General features: G+C 38.2%; 1 protein-coding gene across 1 annotated transcript; it reads left to right on the top strand.

Annotated features, from left to right (window-relative positions):
- LOC103722045 (protein MULTIPOLAR SPINDLE 1) lies at window positions 1-13,629 on the top strand. Its single transcript, XM_039131135.1, has 8 exons — window positions 1-238; window positions 325-382; window positions 475-621; window positions 719-778; window positions 6,847-6,929; window positions 7,006-7,063; window positions 8,735-8,848; window positions 12,967-13,629. The coding sequence occupies exons 1-8, from the start codon at window positions 107-109 to the stop codon at window positions 13,161-13,163; spliced, it is 849 nt and encodes a 282-aa protein (XP_038987063.1). The 5' UTR covers window positions 1-106; the 3' UTR covers window positions 13,164-13,629.
- Window positions 13,630-15,669: the final 2,040 nt, after the last annotated feature.

Here is a 15,669-nt window from a genome sequence, read left to right as displayed (position 1 = left end):
TTTCTGGGTGCAATTATCACGTGGAGGGCAGTATTTTCCTCCGACTCCGAGGACTGCTCCATTGAAGGCCAGTACGTGTTCTCTCGTGCTCCTCCAGGTTCTCGCCATGTCTGCCAACCCGATCTCCCGCTGCGACTCTCCGTCCCTCAAGATCGCCCTCGCCATCGCCCTCCACCGCTATAAGATTCTCCACCGAACCCCTTCGTCCGATTCCGATGCCCAGCGCTGGAAGCGAAAGGTGCTGTTCTTCCCTCCTCCTCCTCCTCCTCCTCCTCCTCTCCCCAGAAGAAAGCGATTCCAAACCCTAATCCCCGATCTCTCCAGGCCAAGGACCGGAAGCGAGAGATCCTGAGGCTCAGAGAGGAGCTCAAGCAGCTCGAAGGTCCCCTTCTCGTTTTCCTCCTCATCTCTCCTAGAGAAATCTATGGGATTAGTTGATTTATTCACGCGCTGGTTAATTCTTGGATATTTTAGATGGAATGCATTGCGATGTTGAGCCCCCAATAGTTTCCTGCCGGTGCCATTTCTTTGATGGATTTGGTGAGCTGGGAGGAGATGCGGGAAGTGGCGCCAGCGAGCACTGGATCGATGAGGTCCTGAGAAGAAGATTTCTAAGACTGGGTATGGAGTTTCTTGTGAATTATTTTCCCATTATATCTTCCCTCCCTCAATTTTGTTTGTGGAATTTGAGTCGAAAATCTTGTTCTCGGATTTTCAGTTCGCTGGAAGGAGAAAAGGAAAAGGGTGGATGGTTCTATCCCAAGAAGACATTTTTTAGGTAGGTAGTTATCTGCTGACTCGTCTCTTAGAGGTAGTGGTAGAGGATTATGGGGAAGTTCATATTATTTGCTAATGTTTTGTGCTTTTTCTCTTTTATTTTGTAGCTATCATGTGATTAACATATCGTTTTCCTCCATAAACCTGTTATGCATAATGATTTTTGGCAGCATTTTGATGAGTCGAGAGCTTTACACTTGTTAACTTTAATCTCTATTGTTTGGATTAAAACTTATGAGTTCTTAATATTCGTTCCAGCCGTGTCTTCTTTAGGGGAAAGCCCACTTCTTTTCTTGTGTTGGGAAGTACTACTTGTTGGTGGAATATGGCCTAGAGATTGCTAATTTTACTGTGAAATAGTAAAATAAATTAAAACTTTATTTCTACAAAATCTTGAAAATCAATTGGTTGAAAGATTTTGCCTGGATCAAGGCATGTAATGTACACTATTTGGAAAACATGATTTGCCCTCTACGCACGGGTTTATGGCGATCTTGTCCCCAAAATACAACAATCCGGCTTAGCCCGATTATCCTCCACCAAGCAAAATTGCTGGAAGGTTTGACCTGAAGGACTTCTTTAGTTGCCTAGTAAAGGAAGAAAGAGTGGCAAAAGAAAGATAGAAAAGAGCAGAGTGCGCTGTGGAAGTAATCTTTGTCTTAGAAACAATCTCAAAGTAGAGAAGAGATGTGATGTGTTCGGATATTTTTGAGAGCGTTGAACTCAAAGTCTATTTATCAACTCTATTCAAGTGACCAAGACAATGCGTTGGTTCTGAAGATATGTAATGTTTCGAAAACATTATATCTCTTTGGAAACCAATATTTTCTTTCGAAGAGTCAACTCTTTGGAAAGAGGCGTCGTGCAAAAAGTGTTTTAAAGCATTTAAACCAACTAAATTTAGAGAATAAGGTTGGTTTATCTTTGTTTTAAAAACAATTAAATCTTTTTCAAATTTAAACTCCAACAATCCTCCACAAAAGATTTAATTTTTTTAAAAAAAATTAAGAGAAAAATATCTTGATAACTTATACTGTGCAATGGATGAGGTGTCCCGTGGACTTGAATCTTACTTAGTGTTAATTGTATCTATTTGAAAGAACTATAGTGGATTAGATCTTGAACTAGGTTCTTTGACTCAGACCAAGAAATGCTGAACCGGCCCGTACCGAACCGGTTCGATTTGGCGTTAAAAAATAGTACCGGCTTGTACCGGTCCGTACCGGTCCGAACCGGCCCGTATCAGTCGATACCAGCTAGAAATCGGTGCGAACCATAAATTTTTTTAGACTTTTAGATACATGAACCAGGCTGAACCAGTGGTTCCGGTTCGGTTCGATCCGAACAGATACCAAACTAGTCCGGTGGCCGAATAGTATGCCTACCGGTACTGGTTTGACGATCCTTAACTCAGGCTGTTACTTATCACACACAGTGTGGATCAATTGGATTTTTATGTGGTTAGTGCCATTAAAAAATGTTGCATGTAGTACCTTGATTTTTTATAATAAATTATTAGGGTTTGCCCAAACTTCTAGTCGCAGCCCATACAACAACTCTCATATGGTAAGTCCTCCAAGAGTATTTGTGACCTAATATCCTGCAAATTTTGTCTTGAACTCAGAGTACAACTCTACCTTTCGAATTTACTTTGTCACTGATGTGAGCACTCATGTAGGGATGAAAGGAGATATACTTTGAGAATGTACTCTGATACAATCACTCAATTAGATTTATTTTTACCACATAGAATTTTTTTTCGTAGGATCTCCATTGACAGAGGTTGGGTGTCCATTGTTGGTGACCAAATAGTGTGGTTAAGCTCCATCCCCTCGATGTTTCTAGGACTTCACTCCTAGACAAACCTTTGATTAATTGATCTGCCAAGTTTTTCTTAGATTTGACAAATTCTAAGAAAATGACATTACTCTTCTTGAGTTGTCTTACAAATTTATAAAGAATCTGGATATGTCGGTTCATCTTTTTACTAATACTCTTTTAATAAATTAGTTCTATCACGATCTTATTATCACAATGGATTGATATGGCCGAAAGTGGCTTGGGTTCTAATGGTAGCTCTGAGATAAGATCTTTAATCTACTCTACCTCAATACAAATAGTATACGAGCAATCAACTCGGCCTTCATGGTGCTTCGTGAAATAATAGTTTGTCTGGAATGTCCCTAGGCTACAACAACACCGTTCAGAAGAAAAAATATCCGGTGGTTGATTTAAGATCAAGAGAATCAGTAATTCAATTTGCATCACTGTAGCTCTCGAGCATCTAAGGGTATCCAATGTAGAGAGAGATATATATTTAGAGTTCCCACAAGACATCGGAATACCTTTTCAACGACTGACCAATGAGATTGATTTGAATTTTGGGTATATCTACTTAGTCTCTCTGCAACATAGACAATATTAGGTCTCATCTTCTGTTTGCCACATGTAGGAGAGAACCTATGATTTGAAAGATCTGATTTATCAATTGGTTTACCTAAATTCTTTTGAAGATGGATAATTGGATCAAAGTATCCAATTTTTTCAATCATTTTCTTGATGGAATGAGCAAGAGAGAGAGCTATCTTTTCAGGAGAACTGATAAGCTTCATCCCTAAGGTAACATCAGCTTCAACTAAATCTTTCATGTCAAAGTGATTTGAAAGGAATTGTTTGATTTCAGATGTGATTTTAAGAGAAGTTTCAAAGATCAGTATATCATCGACGTGCAAACAAAGGATCACGTAATCATCATCGATAATTTTGGAATAGACACACTTATCATGATCATTGATGGTGAAACCTAAAGACTGGATGGTTTTATCAAACTTTTTATGCCATTGTTTAGTTGCTTGTTTTAGACCGTATAAAAACTTAACAAGTTTGCAAACCTAGTTCTCTTATCCCTTTACAACGAATTGTTCAGGATGTTCCATATAGATCTCTTCATCTAGATCTCTATTAAGGAATGCAATCTTCGCATCCATTTGATGAATGATCAACTTATGGATGGAAGCAATGACAAGAAGAGTTATAAGGGTTGGGATTCTAGCTATAAGAGAATAGGCATCAAAGAAATCTAAATATTTTTTGTGGTTATACATCTTAGCTACTAATCTAGCCTTATGTGTTTAAATAGATAATTAATGGCTTTCATTAATACAATGTTAGGTTTTGAAATAAATGCAATAAAGAGCAACAAAATTAAATAATTATACTAAAAATGTGACAAGTAAAATAACTTTGTGATTTCGGTACATTGTTCAAAGCAGCAGCAATAGGTATTTTGAAAAATCAACTAATAATATGCACAATTTTTAAAGTAGCAGTAATTTCTGTACAGATTTTCAACATGCAGAAATTTTCTCCGCAGATTTTGAAGATGCAGAAAATTTCTGCACATAATTTAAAGCTTGCAGAAAATCAGTTTGCACAGAATATAAAGCTGTAGAAAACTTCTGTATGGATTTTTAAGGCTGCAGAAAATTTTTGCGCAGAATTTAAAGCCGCAGAAAAATTCTGTACAGTTTTGAAAGTTGCAGAAAATTCTGTTTGCACTATTTTCAGAGCAATACAAATTTCTTAAGTGACTGATTTTTGTAAATAAAGATAAAAACTTTCTGATTTTATGCAATCAAAGTAAATTTAATTCTAAGCAACCAATAGCAATTTCTAGTTTTATCAAAATTACATTCTTAGACTGTTGATGGGAGATAGCCTTGATATTGCTATTTTTGCTTTCAAATAATAAAATGAATTAAAACTTTATATCTACAAAATCTTGAAAATCAATTGGTTGAAAGACCTTGCCTGAATCAAGGTGTGTGATGTACACTACCTTATGAATGTGATTCGCCGCCTATGTGTGGTTTACGACAATCTCGTCCCTAAGGTACCCAGCTCAGCCTAATTCTTCTCTAAACAGCACGATCGTTGAAAGGCTTAAGTCGAAAGACGCCTTTAGTTGCCCAAAAAGGAAAGAAAAAGTGGCAGAAGAAAGATGGAAAAGAAGAGAGTAGAGTCTTTGTCTCAGAAACAGTCTTAGAGCACAAATGAGATGTGGTCTGTTCGGATACTTTTCAGGGTGCTAGACTCAGAGTCTATTTTAGACTTTGTTGGGTGACCAAGGCAATGCGATGGTTCTAAAGAAACATGATATTTCGAAAGCACCGTATCTATTCAGAAACTAATGTTCTCTTCCGAAGAGTTATGGCTCTTCGGAAAGAGGCGTCAGGCAAAAAGTATTCTAAAGTATTTAAACCAACTAAAATTTAGGGGATAAGGTTGGTTTATTTTTTTTAAAAAAATTAATTCTTTTTCAAATTAAAATTCCACCACTACTTTCAAGTCAAGCTCTTTGTTGTTCGGAAAGGGTCAGAAATATTCGTATTTCATGCATCCCTCTGGTCTTGATTTGTTGCCAAACTCTCCAACTTGAGATGTCTGGAAAAATGGTAGGAAATGCAGCTCTATGAAATCTGGTTACTGTATACCATGGCTGAGAAATACTTAAATAGAAGGTGAATAATTTGATTTAGGTGAGAAGATGAGAGGAGATGGGAAAGGAATAGGACGGTTTAGTGATGTTGTTAAATGTACAATCCCTAGATTTTTGGAATATGCTGTAAATCACCGGCAAATTATATTTGCGATATCTTGTACAGAGATGTGATAGGAGTGTCCACATTTAACCCGAATATCATGTTGATACCCACTCCAGTATACTATCTGAGTTGTATCACTGGAACAGATGCAGGATATCCTGTGAATATGATAGCCAGGCATCCAAACAACTTCTTACTATGAACTGTCCCAGATTCTTCTTCTAACTTCCATAGGGGTTTCCTCAGGTCAAACTCTCCTGCATAGAACCATTTTACAAAATTTACTTGCTGGGATAGCCAGGGTCAAGTTTGGCTTTGGTTGCACATGTCAATTTTAATTGGTACTCTTTAATTTCAATTTTTCTTGATGATGGCTTGTGAACTCTTTCAACTTTATTCCTCTTCACGTTAACACGCTCACTTCCACTACAACCATGTTATGTGCATGGCTGAATGCACTTCCTTATATTGTTGGAATTTTAATCCAGAAAATATTTCCAGTCTTTTCATGTTTAGACATGCAAAGATCAATTGTATAATTGATATTCTGGACATATTCATTTTCTTATAGTTCTGTATTGTAGAGACAAGTTGCCAAGAATTGCTTCTGTTCTCTGTTTGTCGTCAATCTTCCCTATAGTATGTCTTCATTATTAATCCTACGAAATTGAATTCTGTATGTTATGCTGTGGCCCAATTGATCTTCCTTTTCTGACAGATGCATGCACAACCCAAAGGTCTGATCAAGTCCCATTAGATAGTTTAGGCTCACAGTTAGCTCTGCTGATTATTAAGAACCATGTTCACTGCCTTCCTTTTAATCCAAGAAGATATTTCATCCTAATAGGACCGCAAGCTGTCAGGAAGACTATGGCCTATATCATAAGTTATTTGTCACTTAAGTTGGCATACATGGTCTGAAATCCATGACAAAATGGTAATCGGAAGATGTGCATTTGTGATACAGTAATATTCTTTTGCAATGCAACTATTTTTTTTACTGAATTCCATCTAAATTAAAGAAATGAATTTGGTAATGTAATTTGATGAACTTTGTTGTCTTCATTTTCACATGTACATAAATGCATACATGCATGTGTTCATGGACATATATATAATAAATGCCACTCCATGGTTTCTAAATTAACTACTTCTATGACTCCTATGACCATATAAGATGTGTTCACTTTGACTTCTAAACATGATGTTGTTTTATTGACTTGAAACTGTTTAGAGTTTATGATGCAACATTTGTCAGCAGATTCAGATATGATTATTGTTTGTTTACTCTTCTAGAACTAGGTCTGTTAGCCAAACTTAGTTACTACCTTTTTTTTCCTGTTAGCTATTTTCAAATTTTGTAGTCTTTCAGTTATAACAATTAGTTGCTTCCAAGATTATCTTCCTCTTGATTTATTGGACCAAAAACTTCACCTTTTAACATGTTTATCTGGTTAACTGGTAGAGTTTAACAATGAAGACGGGATGGAGCGGCTTGGTACATCAATTGATTTCCTGGTGGAGCTTTCAGACACTCATTTAGCAAAAGTAAACAACTCAGTTGGAGAAGCATTTTCCATTTGTTGTTTCATTTTTAAGCTAAGTGTCTCATTTTGTTACAAAGGGGAAGATGGACTCTTCTTTTGCTACATTCTCTCATCAAGCTACAGATTTAATTCTAGGTAAGGAAACCTCAAGGGCCTTTTCTTCTGACATTATGCATTTTGGAATTATTTATCTAGCTCTTTGAGAAAAGCTGTTTTGCCATGAAGTTTCCACAGAGGATGGTAATGTTGTGATATATACACGTACATACTTACTACTACTCTTGCTTGACTTATAGCCATATTTTGCACATTTTCTAATGGTAGCTTGCAATTGTTCGAGTCATTTATGCACCACAAAACTTGAAAGCTTAATTTGTTATATAACTCCCCAAAGAACTGATTAATTACTAACACACATGTCTTCTTCTTCTTGTCTTATATTAAACTTAATTAAACTTGAAAGCTTAATTTGTTATATAACTCCCCAAAAGCTTAATTTGAATTTAACACTCATGTCTTACATTGCACCCACTCTCATAAATCAATCTTTTCAAGGTTTTCAGGCCCTTTCTTAATTCATAGTTTATGTACATCATGACTACAATGGGCTCCTCTTGTTTTTGCATCTCATTTTATCGGGAAATTTCAGTATATCTCGTTTGGTTCGCCTCATTTTATTGGTACAAGATAGTATTCTAGAAATGCGGTTCTGCCTTTTATCAATGTGTTATGACCAAAGGATTTCTACAATCAGCCATCATTTTGTTTTGCTTAAGCTAAAAAAAAGCAGCCCACTGCACGAGGCTCTCACTACTACGGAGTCTAGGGAGGGTCAGATGTACAGAATCTTACTTCCACTTACGAAGAGGCTGTTTCTATGCTTCGAACCCGTGATCTCCAGGTCACGGCAATCTTACTGTTGCCAAGGTTCACCCTCTATCAACCAATTTACCAAAAACTCAACAATTTAGGCCTAGTCTCTGACAATTCTCCTGTGCAACCCAATGCAGATATGTGGATGAATTTCAATCGATCCATTTCAGCTTCACTGTATTTTTACTTGGATATGTAACTTTGTTGACCATATTTCTACCCTAGCATGTACACTGATGCAGGCATCAAGTCATGCCTGCCGCCAGTAAGACCAGATAAACAGAGAACTTGTTTCATAACTTTTTTCTAAATCAGACATCTGATATCAATGTGTATTTATAGGTTTCTTGGAGTTAACAACCTGATAAATGGAGAACTTGTTTCATAACTTTTTCTTGGATTTGATAAGCTGTCTACTATAATTTCCAGTTTCAGCTAGCTCACACATGGCTTACATCTTTTTCTTTATGGTACTGCTAAATCCGTTCAGATAGTATTTCATGGTAGCCGCACAAATTTTGGTTTACTGCCTTCTTAACATTTCCTTGTTTTGTGCGAGCTAGAAGATATTGTGTAGGTTGCAAAGTTGTGGGATCATATTAGCTTGAATGTTTCCATGTTCTCAAATTTATTTATGCACTTGTTTTATCTGCTCCACTTCTATGTCAAATCCTTTCTTTTACAACTCAAGTCTAATAGGATTATTTTATATTGTCCTTTAACTTATCCTGCACTAGAAATGATGAAACAGAGAAATATCAAAATTTTAATCCGGCCTTGATTTTGTTGCCATGGCAGTTTTCTGTGGAATGTCCATATGAACTTGCTGTTTGAGTCTTTGTAATCATTTTTGCTGCTTCTGGTTTCTGTTCTATCATTCCCAACTAAATGTTCGGTGTGACTTGTAATTGCTCAATTTCTTGTTTATTGAAGCTTCATTGAAGAATTTGCTGTCATTGCAAAAGGAAAATGAGTTAGCTGAAGATCTTATCAATGGATTGATTATGCGTTTGACAAGAATGATGTGTACTGTCCCTGAAAATAATGGTAATTTCTGTGCCGCTAGTACATGGTCGTGATCTGTAATATTGTTGAATTGGGTAATTTTGAAATGTATGTTATTGTTATTCTTAGATTTTTTTGGCTTTAACATTACTTTGTAATATATCAGTGCCGTACTTGGTAATGAACTATTTGACTTTAGCACATACACAGACTCTTGGTTTCTCATCATAATTGACATATCTATTGATTGTTTATGCTGCTGGAAGTTTGTGCTGATCTTGTCTTCTGATTCTAATTGATTAATTTAGTTGTTTGGTGACATCATAGTTACTTGGATATGGAGAGGGTGTGGGAGAAGAAAAGCAGGACCCCAGAACAATTATTATTAGAAGCACCACGAAATAGATTCAGGAGTGAGATTTCCAATATGAGGGATCCAACCTAGGTAGAACATCTAGATTTTTTAGGGTAGCACTACATAATTTACACTAGTGGCTTCAACTGTAAAATATAACATCTCATTTTTTTGTCCTTAATTGCCAAATAAAGAAATCAAACATTGTCAATAATTTCTTAATTCTTAGATAAATGAATACTTATCAATAGGGCTAGTGGGTACAGAGAGAGGAGGGAGGGAGGGGGGCGGGGTAGAGAGTTTGGTTGAAGAAAAATGTTTTGCTTGACAGTTGTTGATAATTTCTAATGTAGGTATGTAGTGTTTAATTGTTTTTGTGACTGAATATTAATTTGAGTGGATATCCATCTTTTGCTAAGTAGCTTACTCTTATGGGTTTTACATAGCTGAATTTTGTGAATTAATCAATAATTGGAGAATAACTCCTGACTTTAGTTCTTTGTCTGATTCTTATGGTGCTTAAGACCATCTTGTCATGTAACATTTTCCTGTTCAACTTTGAGATAGTGCATATATATGTTGATTCAACTCAGACTCTTGCTTTTCATCTATTATAGTTATAAAAAATTATTAATCACAAGTGTTTCATGGACAATAATAAGAGAGCGGATTCGGATGCATATCCAAGTGTCTGACTTAGCAAAAGAGAGAAAGGGAGACACATGGATACATAGGATAAATAAAATATTAACTAAATTACATATTTATACTTAACATTGTTTCTTTGAACATTAGGAAGATATTTTTTTGTTAAGATCTCAATTAAACTTCCCAATTAACTTAAGGATAAAGGAAGAATAATATTGTGTAAAGTTGTTTTCAATATCTTCATCCTTGATCAATCTCTAAAAAGTACAAATACCTACTCCTAACATCAAAATTTAGGATCGATCTTATTGTTGGAAGAATTCAACTCTCTTCCAATATTCAAAAGTGGCTACTAACAACTTCATGAGTATCCAATTATTCGATTCGTATCTAACTAAGATACATATACGACACGGATTTTTGGAAGTGTCCAAGTAACAAGGTTAAACATGAGGTGAGAGAGATGTAAGGACCCTATGTAGGCATGTGTTCAATCCCACACTAGTTGTGTGTTGGGGAGATCATGGGCAGTTAAGCAGGGCTAAGGATCTCAAATAAAAATTTCTAGCTAGCTTTTTTAGGTGAGGTCTTAGGTCATTTCAAATGGTATCAAAGTGGTTTCAACCATGGCCCATGTGTAGCAACGACACTGTAGCTTTAGGTATGAAAATGGATTGGATATAGATCGGATATCAGTATATCTATATTCTTATCCATTTTTATTTGATAAATACAAATACAAATATGGATATTAATTAGATGTTAAAATTCATATCCCTATTTTTTTTTAGATATACTGATACAAATCATATTTTTTGATTATATAGATAAGAATACAGATATATATCAGATAATTTTATGAACCACTAAATCAAATATAAAATTGTATGCAATGTACGCCGAACTGGGCCGAACCGCATAGTTCACCCTGTACCGAATCAAACCGGTGTGGAACCGAATTGGTTCGGCCCTAAATTTCAAAATCCTTCCCGAACTGCCCAGAGCCGAGTGATTCGGAGCGGAACTAGTGTTTGAACCGGTTTAGACCTCCCCACCTCTTTAAAAGGCTTGAATTATGGTCTATTGAACCGGGGTGAACCATCCGGGGGTACCATATCAAACCGTACTATACCGAACCAGTAGCCAACCGGCACGGGTTCCGATATCGGTTCAGTGTACCTTGATTGTATAGAACGTAAATTAGGTTAAAAACATGATAATATTTGTTAATTTTTCTTTAAAGTTTAGGAGAATGGGATAAGACTGGACAAGATTGCAAAGATAATCGGATATCCGAATACGGATTGGATAATTACCTATCCATATCTGTATATTTGTTTCTTTCACACATATGGGTGTGAATAAGGATATAGTTGGATACTCAAACTTGTACCCATTTGGAAATAAATTTGGACATGAAAATAGATCTGGACAGATTTTATCAGGTCCATTTACACCCCTAGTAGCATGGGCTTTTTTGGGGCTGACCATGAGCGGTCTTGGGATTTTTGTTTCTAGTTGCATGCTTTCTTGGTGTGGATGCTAGCGCTTAAACCCGGGCAAGAGGCGGGCGGTAGACATGTGTTTGGCCCTGTATTAGCTATTACTGGGGTTATCTAGGGGTACTCAAGCACGGTCAAGAACCCCAAGTGAAAAATTCTGGTTAGCCTTTTTGGATGAGGTACTAGATCATTGTTTCTCTAAGAAAAGTCTTATAAATATCAGAATGGAGATGTTTAGAAAGAATATGTGATCACCCAATTATATAGGACATGGCTATAGGAATAAATGATTGACAACAGTGCACTTGTGGATTTCACACTCTGGATTATATGATAAAAGCTTTTTATCTTCAGTATAAATATTTATTTCCGTGGCATTTACTATTCTCACATTTCAAGATATCTGGTAATGTACTTTATCTTAAAATCTGTACTTAAACAGCAAATCCTTGATTTACATCTCTTCTTCTTCGCTGCTTCCTTTCTTCTATATTTAATTTACTTTGCTTGTTATATTAGGTTGCATTATATTTATGAACTTGTTTGAACATTAACATAGTGTACTTTGTCTTTCCTCAATAACAAGCAATGTACAAGCCCAGTTTGAGTTTTATGTGTGTATCAATACATTTTGTTTCAGTCATCAAATTTCCAATGAACTTTTACATTAAAAAAAAGAAGAAAAGCTTCCAGCAAATATGCTATTGGCTTAATGCCACTTTCATCTTCTTTTAATTACTGGAGCTCATCCTTGTGTTTGGTCCCGCATTAGCTGTCATTGGAGATATCTTTGGGCACTCAAGCAGGCCCAAGGACCCCAAATAAAAAATTCTGGCTGGCCTTTTTGGATGAGGTGCTGGGTCATTTCAGAGGACATGGTCTACCTCTTTGTTTCTCTAAGATAAGTCTTATAAATATCAGAATGGAAATGTTTATAAAGAATATATGGTCACCCAATCATATAGGACATGACATTTTATAGGAATAAATGGTGGAAAACAACACATTGTGGATTACATGATAAATGCTTTTATCTTCAATATAGATATTTATTTCCATGGCATTTTCTATTTTCACATTGCAAGATATCTGTTAATGTACTTATCTTAAAACCTGTGCTTAAACAGCAAAACCTTGATTTACATCTCTTCTTCTTCAGTGCTTCCTTTTTTTCTAAATTTAATTTATTTTGCTTCTTATATTAGGTTGCATTAAATTTATGAACTTGTTTGGGCATCAACATAGTGTACTTTGTCTTTTCTCCGTAACAAGTAATATACAAATCCCAATTTGAGTTTTATGCAGGTGTCAATACATTTTGTTTCAGTCATCAATTTTCCAATGAACTTTTACGTAAAAAAAAGAAGAAAAGCTTCTGGCAAATATAGCTATTGGCTCAATGTCACTTTCATCTTCTTTTAATTACTGGAACTCATCCTTATGTAAGTTTAATGAGGTGAATATCTTAGTATCCTCATTATGCCATGAGTTGCTACACAGGGCAATATGAAGAATGCTTCTCTATGTTGTAAATTATTTTGATACTCCATAAGCTTGCATAATGATTATAATTATCTGTTAGTTGTTTTATTTGCTGACTGTTGACTTTTGACATTTATTTTGTCTTCATCAAATCTTCTCATTTTAAATCTCAGGATCAAGAGATTCTTGTTCAGATGCCCAGTTCTATATTCAGCACTTAATCCGCAAGCTAGGAAATGAGCCATTTATTGGTCAACGTATAATTCTTTCGGTTTCTCAAAAGATTTCTGTTGTAGCAGAAAGTTTACTTCTCATGGATCCATTTGATGATTCTTTCCCTTCTATGCACGACAGCATGTTTATGATGTAAGTAGTCCTGTAAGTGTAGCATGTATTGCTTGCTTCATTAGCAAATAAGTGAAATTATGCTTCAGTAGATTTTTCTTGTTTTATCTTTATTATGATAACTCAATGAGATGCTAACCATATAATGCATATGCAACCTATCTGCATAGGGCTGAAACCGGATCGGATATATATCGGGTACTAGTATATCCATATTCATATTTATTTTCTTTGACGAATACAGATACAAATACAGATATTGGTCAGATGCAAAAGTTCATACCATATTTGCTTTAAACGGATATGGATACAAATCGGATACTAAAAGCAAGATTTTAAATCCCGTTGGATAGAGGTGTTCCAGTTTCTCCATGGAACAGGAGGCCCTGCTGTCCCATCCCATCCCAGCAATGGTCCCGATCATGGATCCTAGTAGATATCTTCCATCTCTCTCCCCTTCTTTCCTTTCTTTCTTATTTTGCTTTCTTTTCTTTGTTTCTTTTCTTTTCTTCTATCTTCCTTTCTTTTCTTTTCTTTTCTATTTTTTCTTTCCTTATCCCTTCCTTTCTTTTCCCTTTTTCTTCTTCGCTATCTTTCCTCTCTCTTCTTCTCTTTCCTTCCTTTTTTCCTTCTTGCCTTCTTTCTTTTTTTCTCTCTTCCTTTCTATCACTTTTTCATTTTCTTCATCTTTCCATTCTTTCTTTCCTTTCTCTTCTTCTCTCCACATGTGGATGGGTTTTGGAATCCCGACCCCATCTTGTCCCGTTTCTATCCCATCCCGTCAAGATGTAAAACCTTGACTGGAAGTATGGGTATAAGCCAGCTAATTAAACTTTATAACTACAAAATCAAAGATATTACTAAGTGGATAGTAAATCAAGTTAATAGCATGTTAACATGGTTATATATTTTCATTAAAAGTTCATGGGTGATTTATAAAATTAAATAAGGTTATAAATAAATCAGATATTTAGATACGGATCGGATAGTTGTCTATCTATATCCATACCCATTTTTCTTTGATAGATATGGATACAGATAAGGATATTAGTCGGATGCTCAAATTTCTTAATAGATTCAGATACGAAAATGAATTCAGACGGATATTATCCTGTCTACTTTTACCCCTTTGTCTGTAGAAAGTTTCAATTATATGTGCTGTTACGGGGGAACTTAGCCACCATGCCCCACGTGACCGGCACGCGCGCCCAGGAAGACTACGGCTGCCCCTTGATCCAGCAATCCGACCTCGGGTCGGATATCTTCGGCTCCGCAGCCCGACCCCGAGTCGGCTGCCCCTTGATCCAGCAATCCGACCTCGGGTCGGATATCTTCGGCTCCGCAGTCCGACCCCGAGTCGGCTGCCTCTTGATCCAGCAATCCGACCTCGGGTCGGATATCTTCGGCTCCGCAGTCCGACCCCGAGTCGGTTGCCCCTTGATCCAGCAATCCGACCCCGAGTCGGTTGCCCCTTGATCCAGCAATCCGACCTCGGGTCGGCAATCTCTTGACAACAACAGACTGTTCTCCTGAGGCACGCCGCGGCCCCCTGCTCCACTACTCCCTGCAACGGCCGAATCCGGCGCTGCCCCACGATCCCCTGTAACAACCGTACGAAGCGGAGCTCCACTACGCCCTGCCATGGCCGTACCCGGCGCTGCCCCACGACGCCCTGTAACGGCCATGTCAGTGGCAACCCCATCGTGCCACACGATGACCAATCCCCAGAAAAACCCCCCAGCCTGATATATATGGGGCTGGGGGGGAAGGGGGAGGGGGAGCAAGATTCTCTATAGCATCATCTTACCTGCTACCTCTCCTTCTCCTTCGATTCCCTCTAACTTGATCGTCGGAGGGCCCCCACTACCCCAGTGGTGGTGCGAGGCTTGCTTGCAGGTTTTCCGGCGGAAGGTGGAGCGCAACCAAAGCAATTCAAAGGGAACCCCGTTCACACCGCTGTGCCAATCGTTCTCGGTTTGGACCCCCAGCAACAGTTGGCGCTAGAGGAAGGGACGGATCTCAGAGCGATCGTAATGGCACGGCGAGGTGGTCGTGGAGCTTCCAATGCTTCCGGTCGCGGGGCCTCTCGCGCCACTGGCCGGGAGGCCGCTGCATCTCCAACACGCTCTCAGCAACACTCCACCACCCCACTGCCCATTCAGATGGTCGAAGCCGCCCAGTTCGACCAGCTAACCCAGCAGGTTCGCACCCTCGCGGAGGCGGTGCAGAATCTGCAGGGTGCGATGTCCCGGGCGCCGCAGCGGGCTCAGGAGCCGCTGCTGCCTGAGCGTTCGCCTGTCCTCCTCAACCCGCGCTCCTTCCTCTCCCATGGGGAGGAGCGCCGGCGCGAGGAGGATTCTCGAGCACGCTCCATTCTGCCGGGACCTTCCCACCGGAGCTGCGCGGGGTACGAGAGGCGGGCCCGGGCGCGTTCCCAGACCCCCCAGTCCTCGAGGAACCCGCGCTCCAGTCGGTCCCCCTCTCGCCGCTCCTTGTCTCCCACCCACCGGTCGCGCTCCCTGGACCGGCGG

This window comes from Phoenix dactylifera, chromosome 1, assembly GCF_009389715.1.
Source record: "Phoenix dactylifera cultivar Barhee BC4 chromosome 1, palm_55x_up_171113_PBpolish2nd_filt_p, whole genome shotgun sequence".
Taxonomy (NCBI): Eukaryota; Viridiplantae; Streptophyta; class Magnoliopsida; order Arecales; family Arecaceae; genus Phoenix; species Phoenix dactylifera.
The sequence above is the reverse complement of the archived record's forward strand: the minus strand, read 5'-3'. Positions and strand labels throughout refer to the sequence as shown.

Excerpts from the sequence above, each read along its gene's own strand:
- LOC103722045 (XM_039131135.1), top strand. The coding sequence starts at position 107 with ATGTCTGCCAACCCGATCTCCCGCTGCGACTCTCCGTCCCTCAAGATC. Across the intron at positions 383-474 it reads GGAGCTCAAGCAGCTCGAAG|ATGGAATGCATTGCGATGTT; the intron begins GTCCCCTTCTCG and ends TGGATATTTTAG. Across the intron at positions 622-718 it reads AAGAAGATTTCTAAGACTGG|TTCGCTGGAAGGAGAAAAGG; the intron begins GTATGGAGTTTC and ends TCGGATTTTCAG.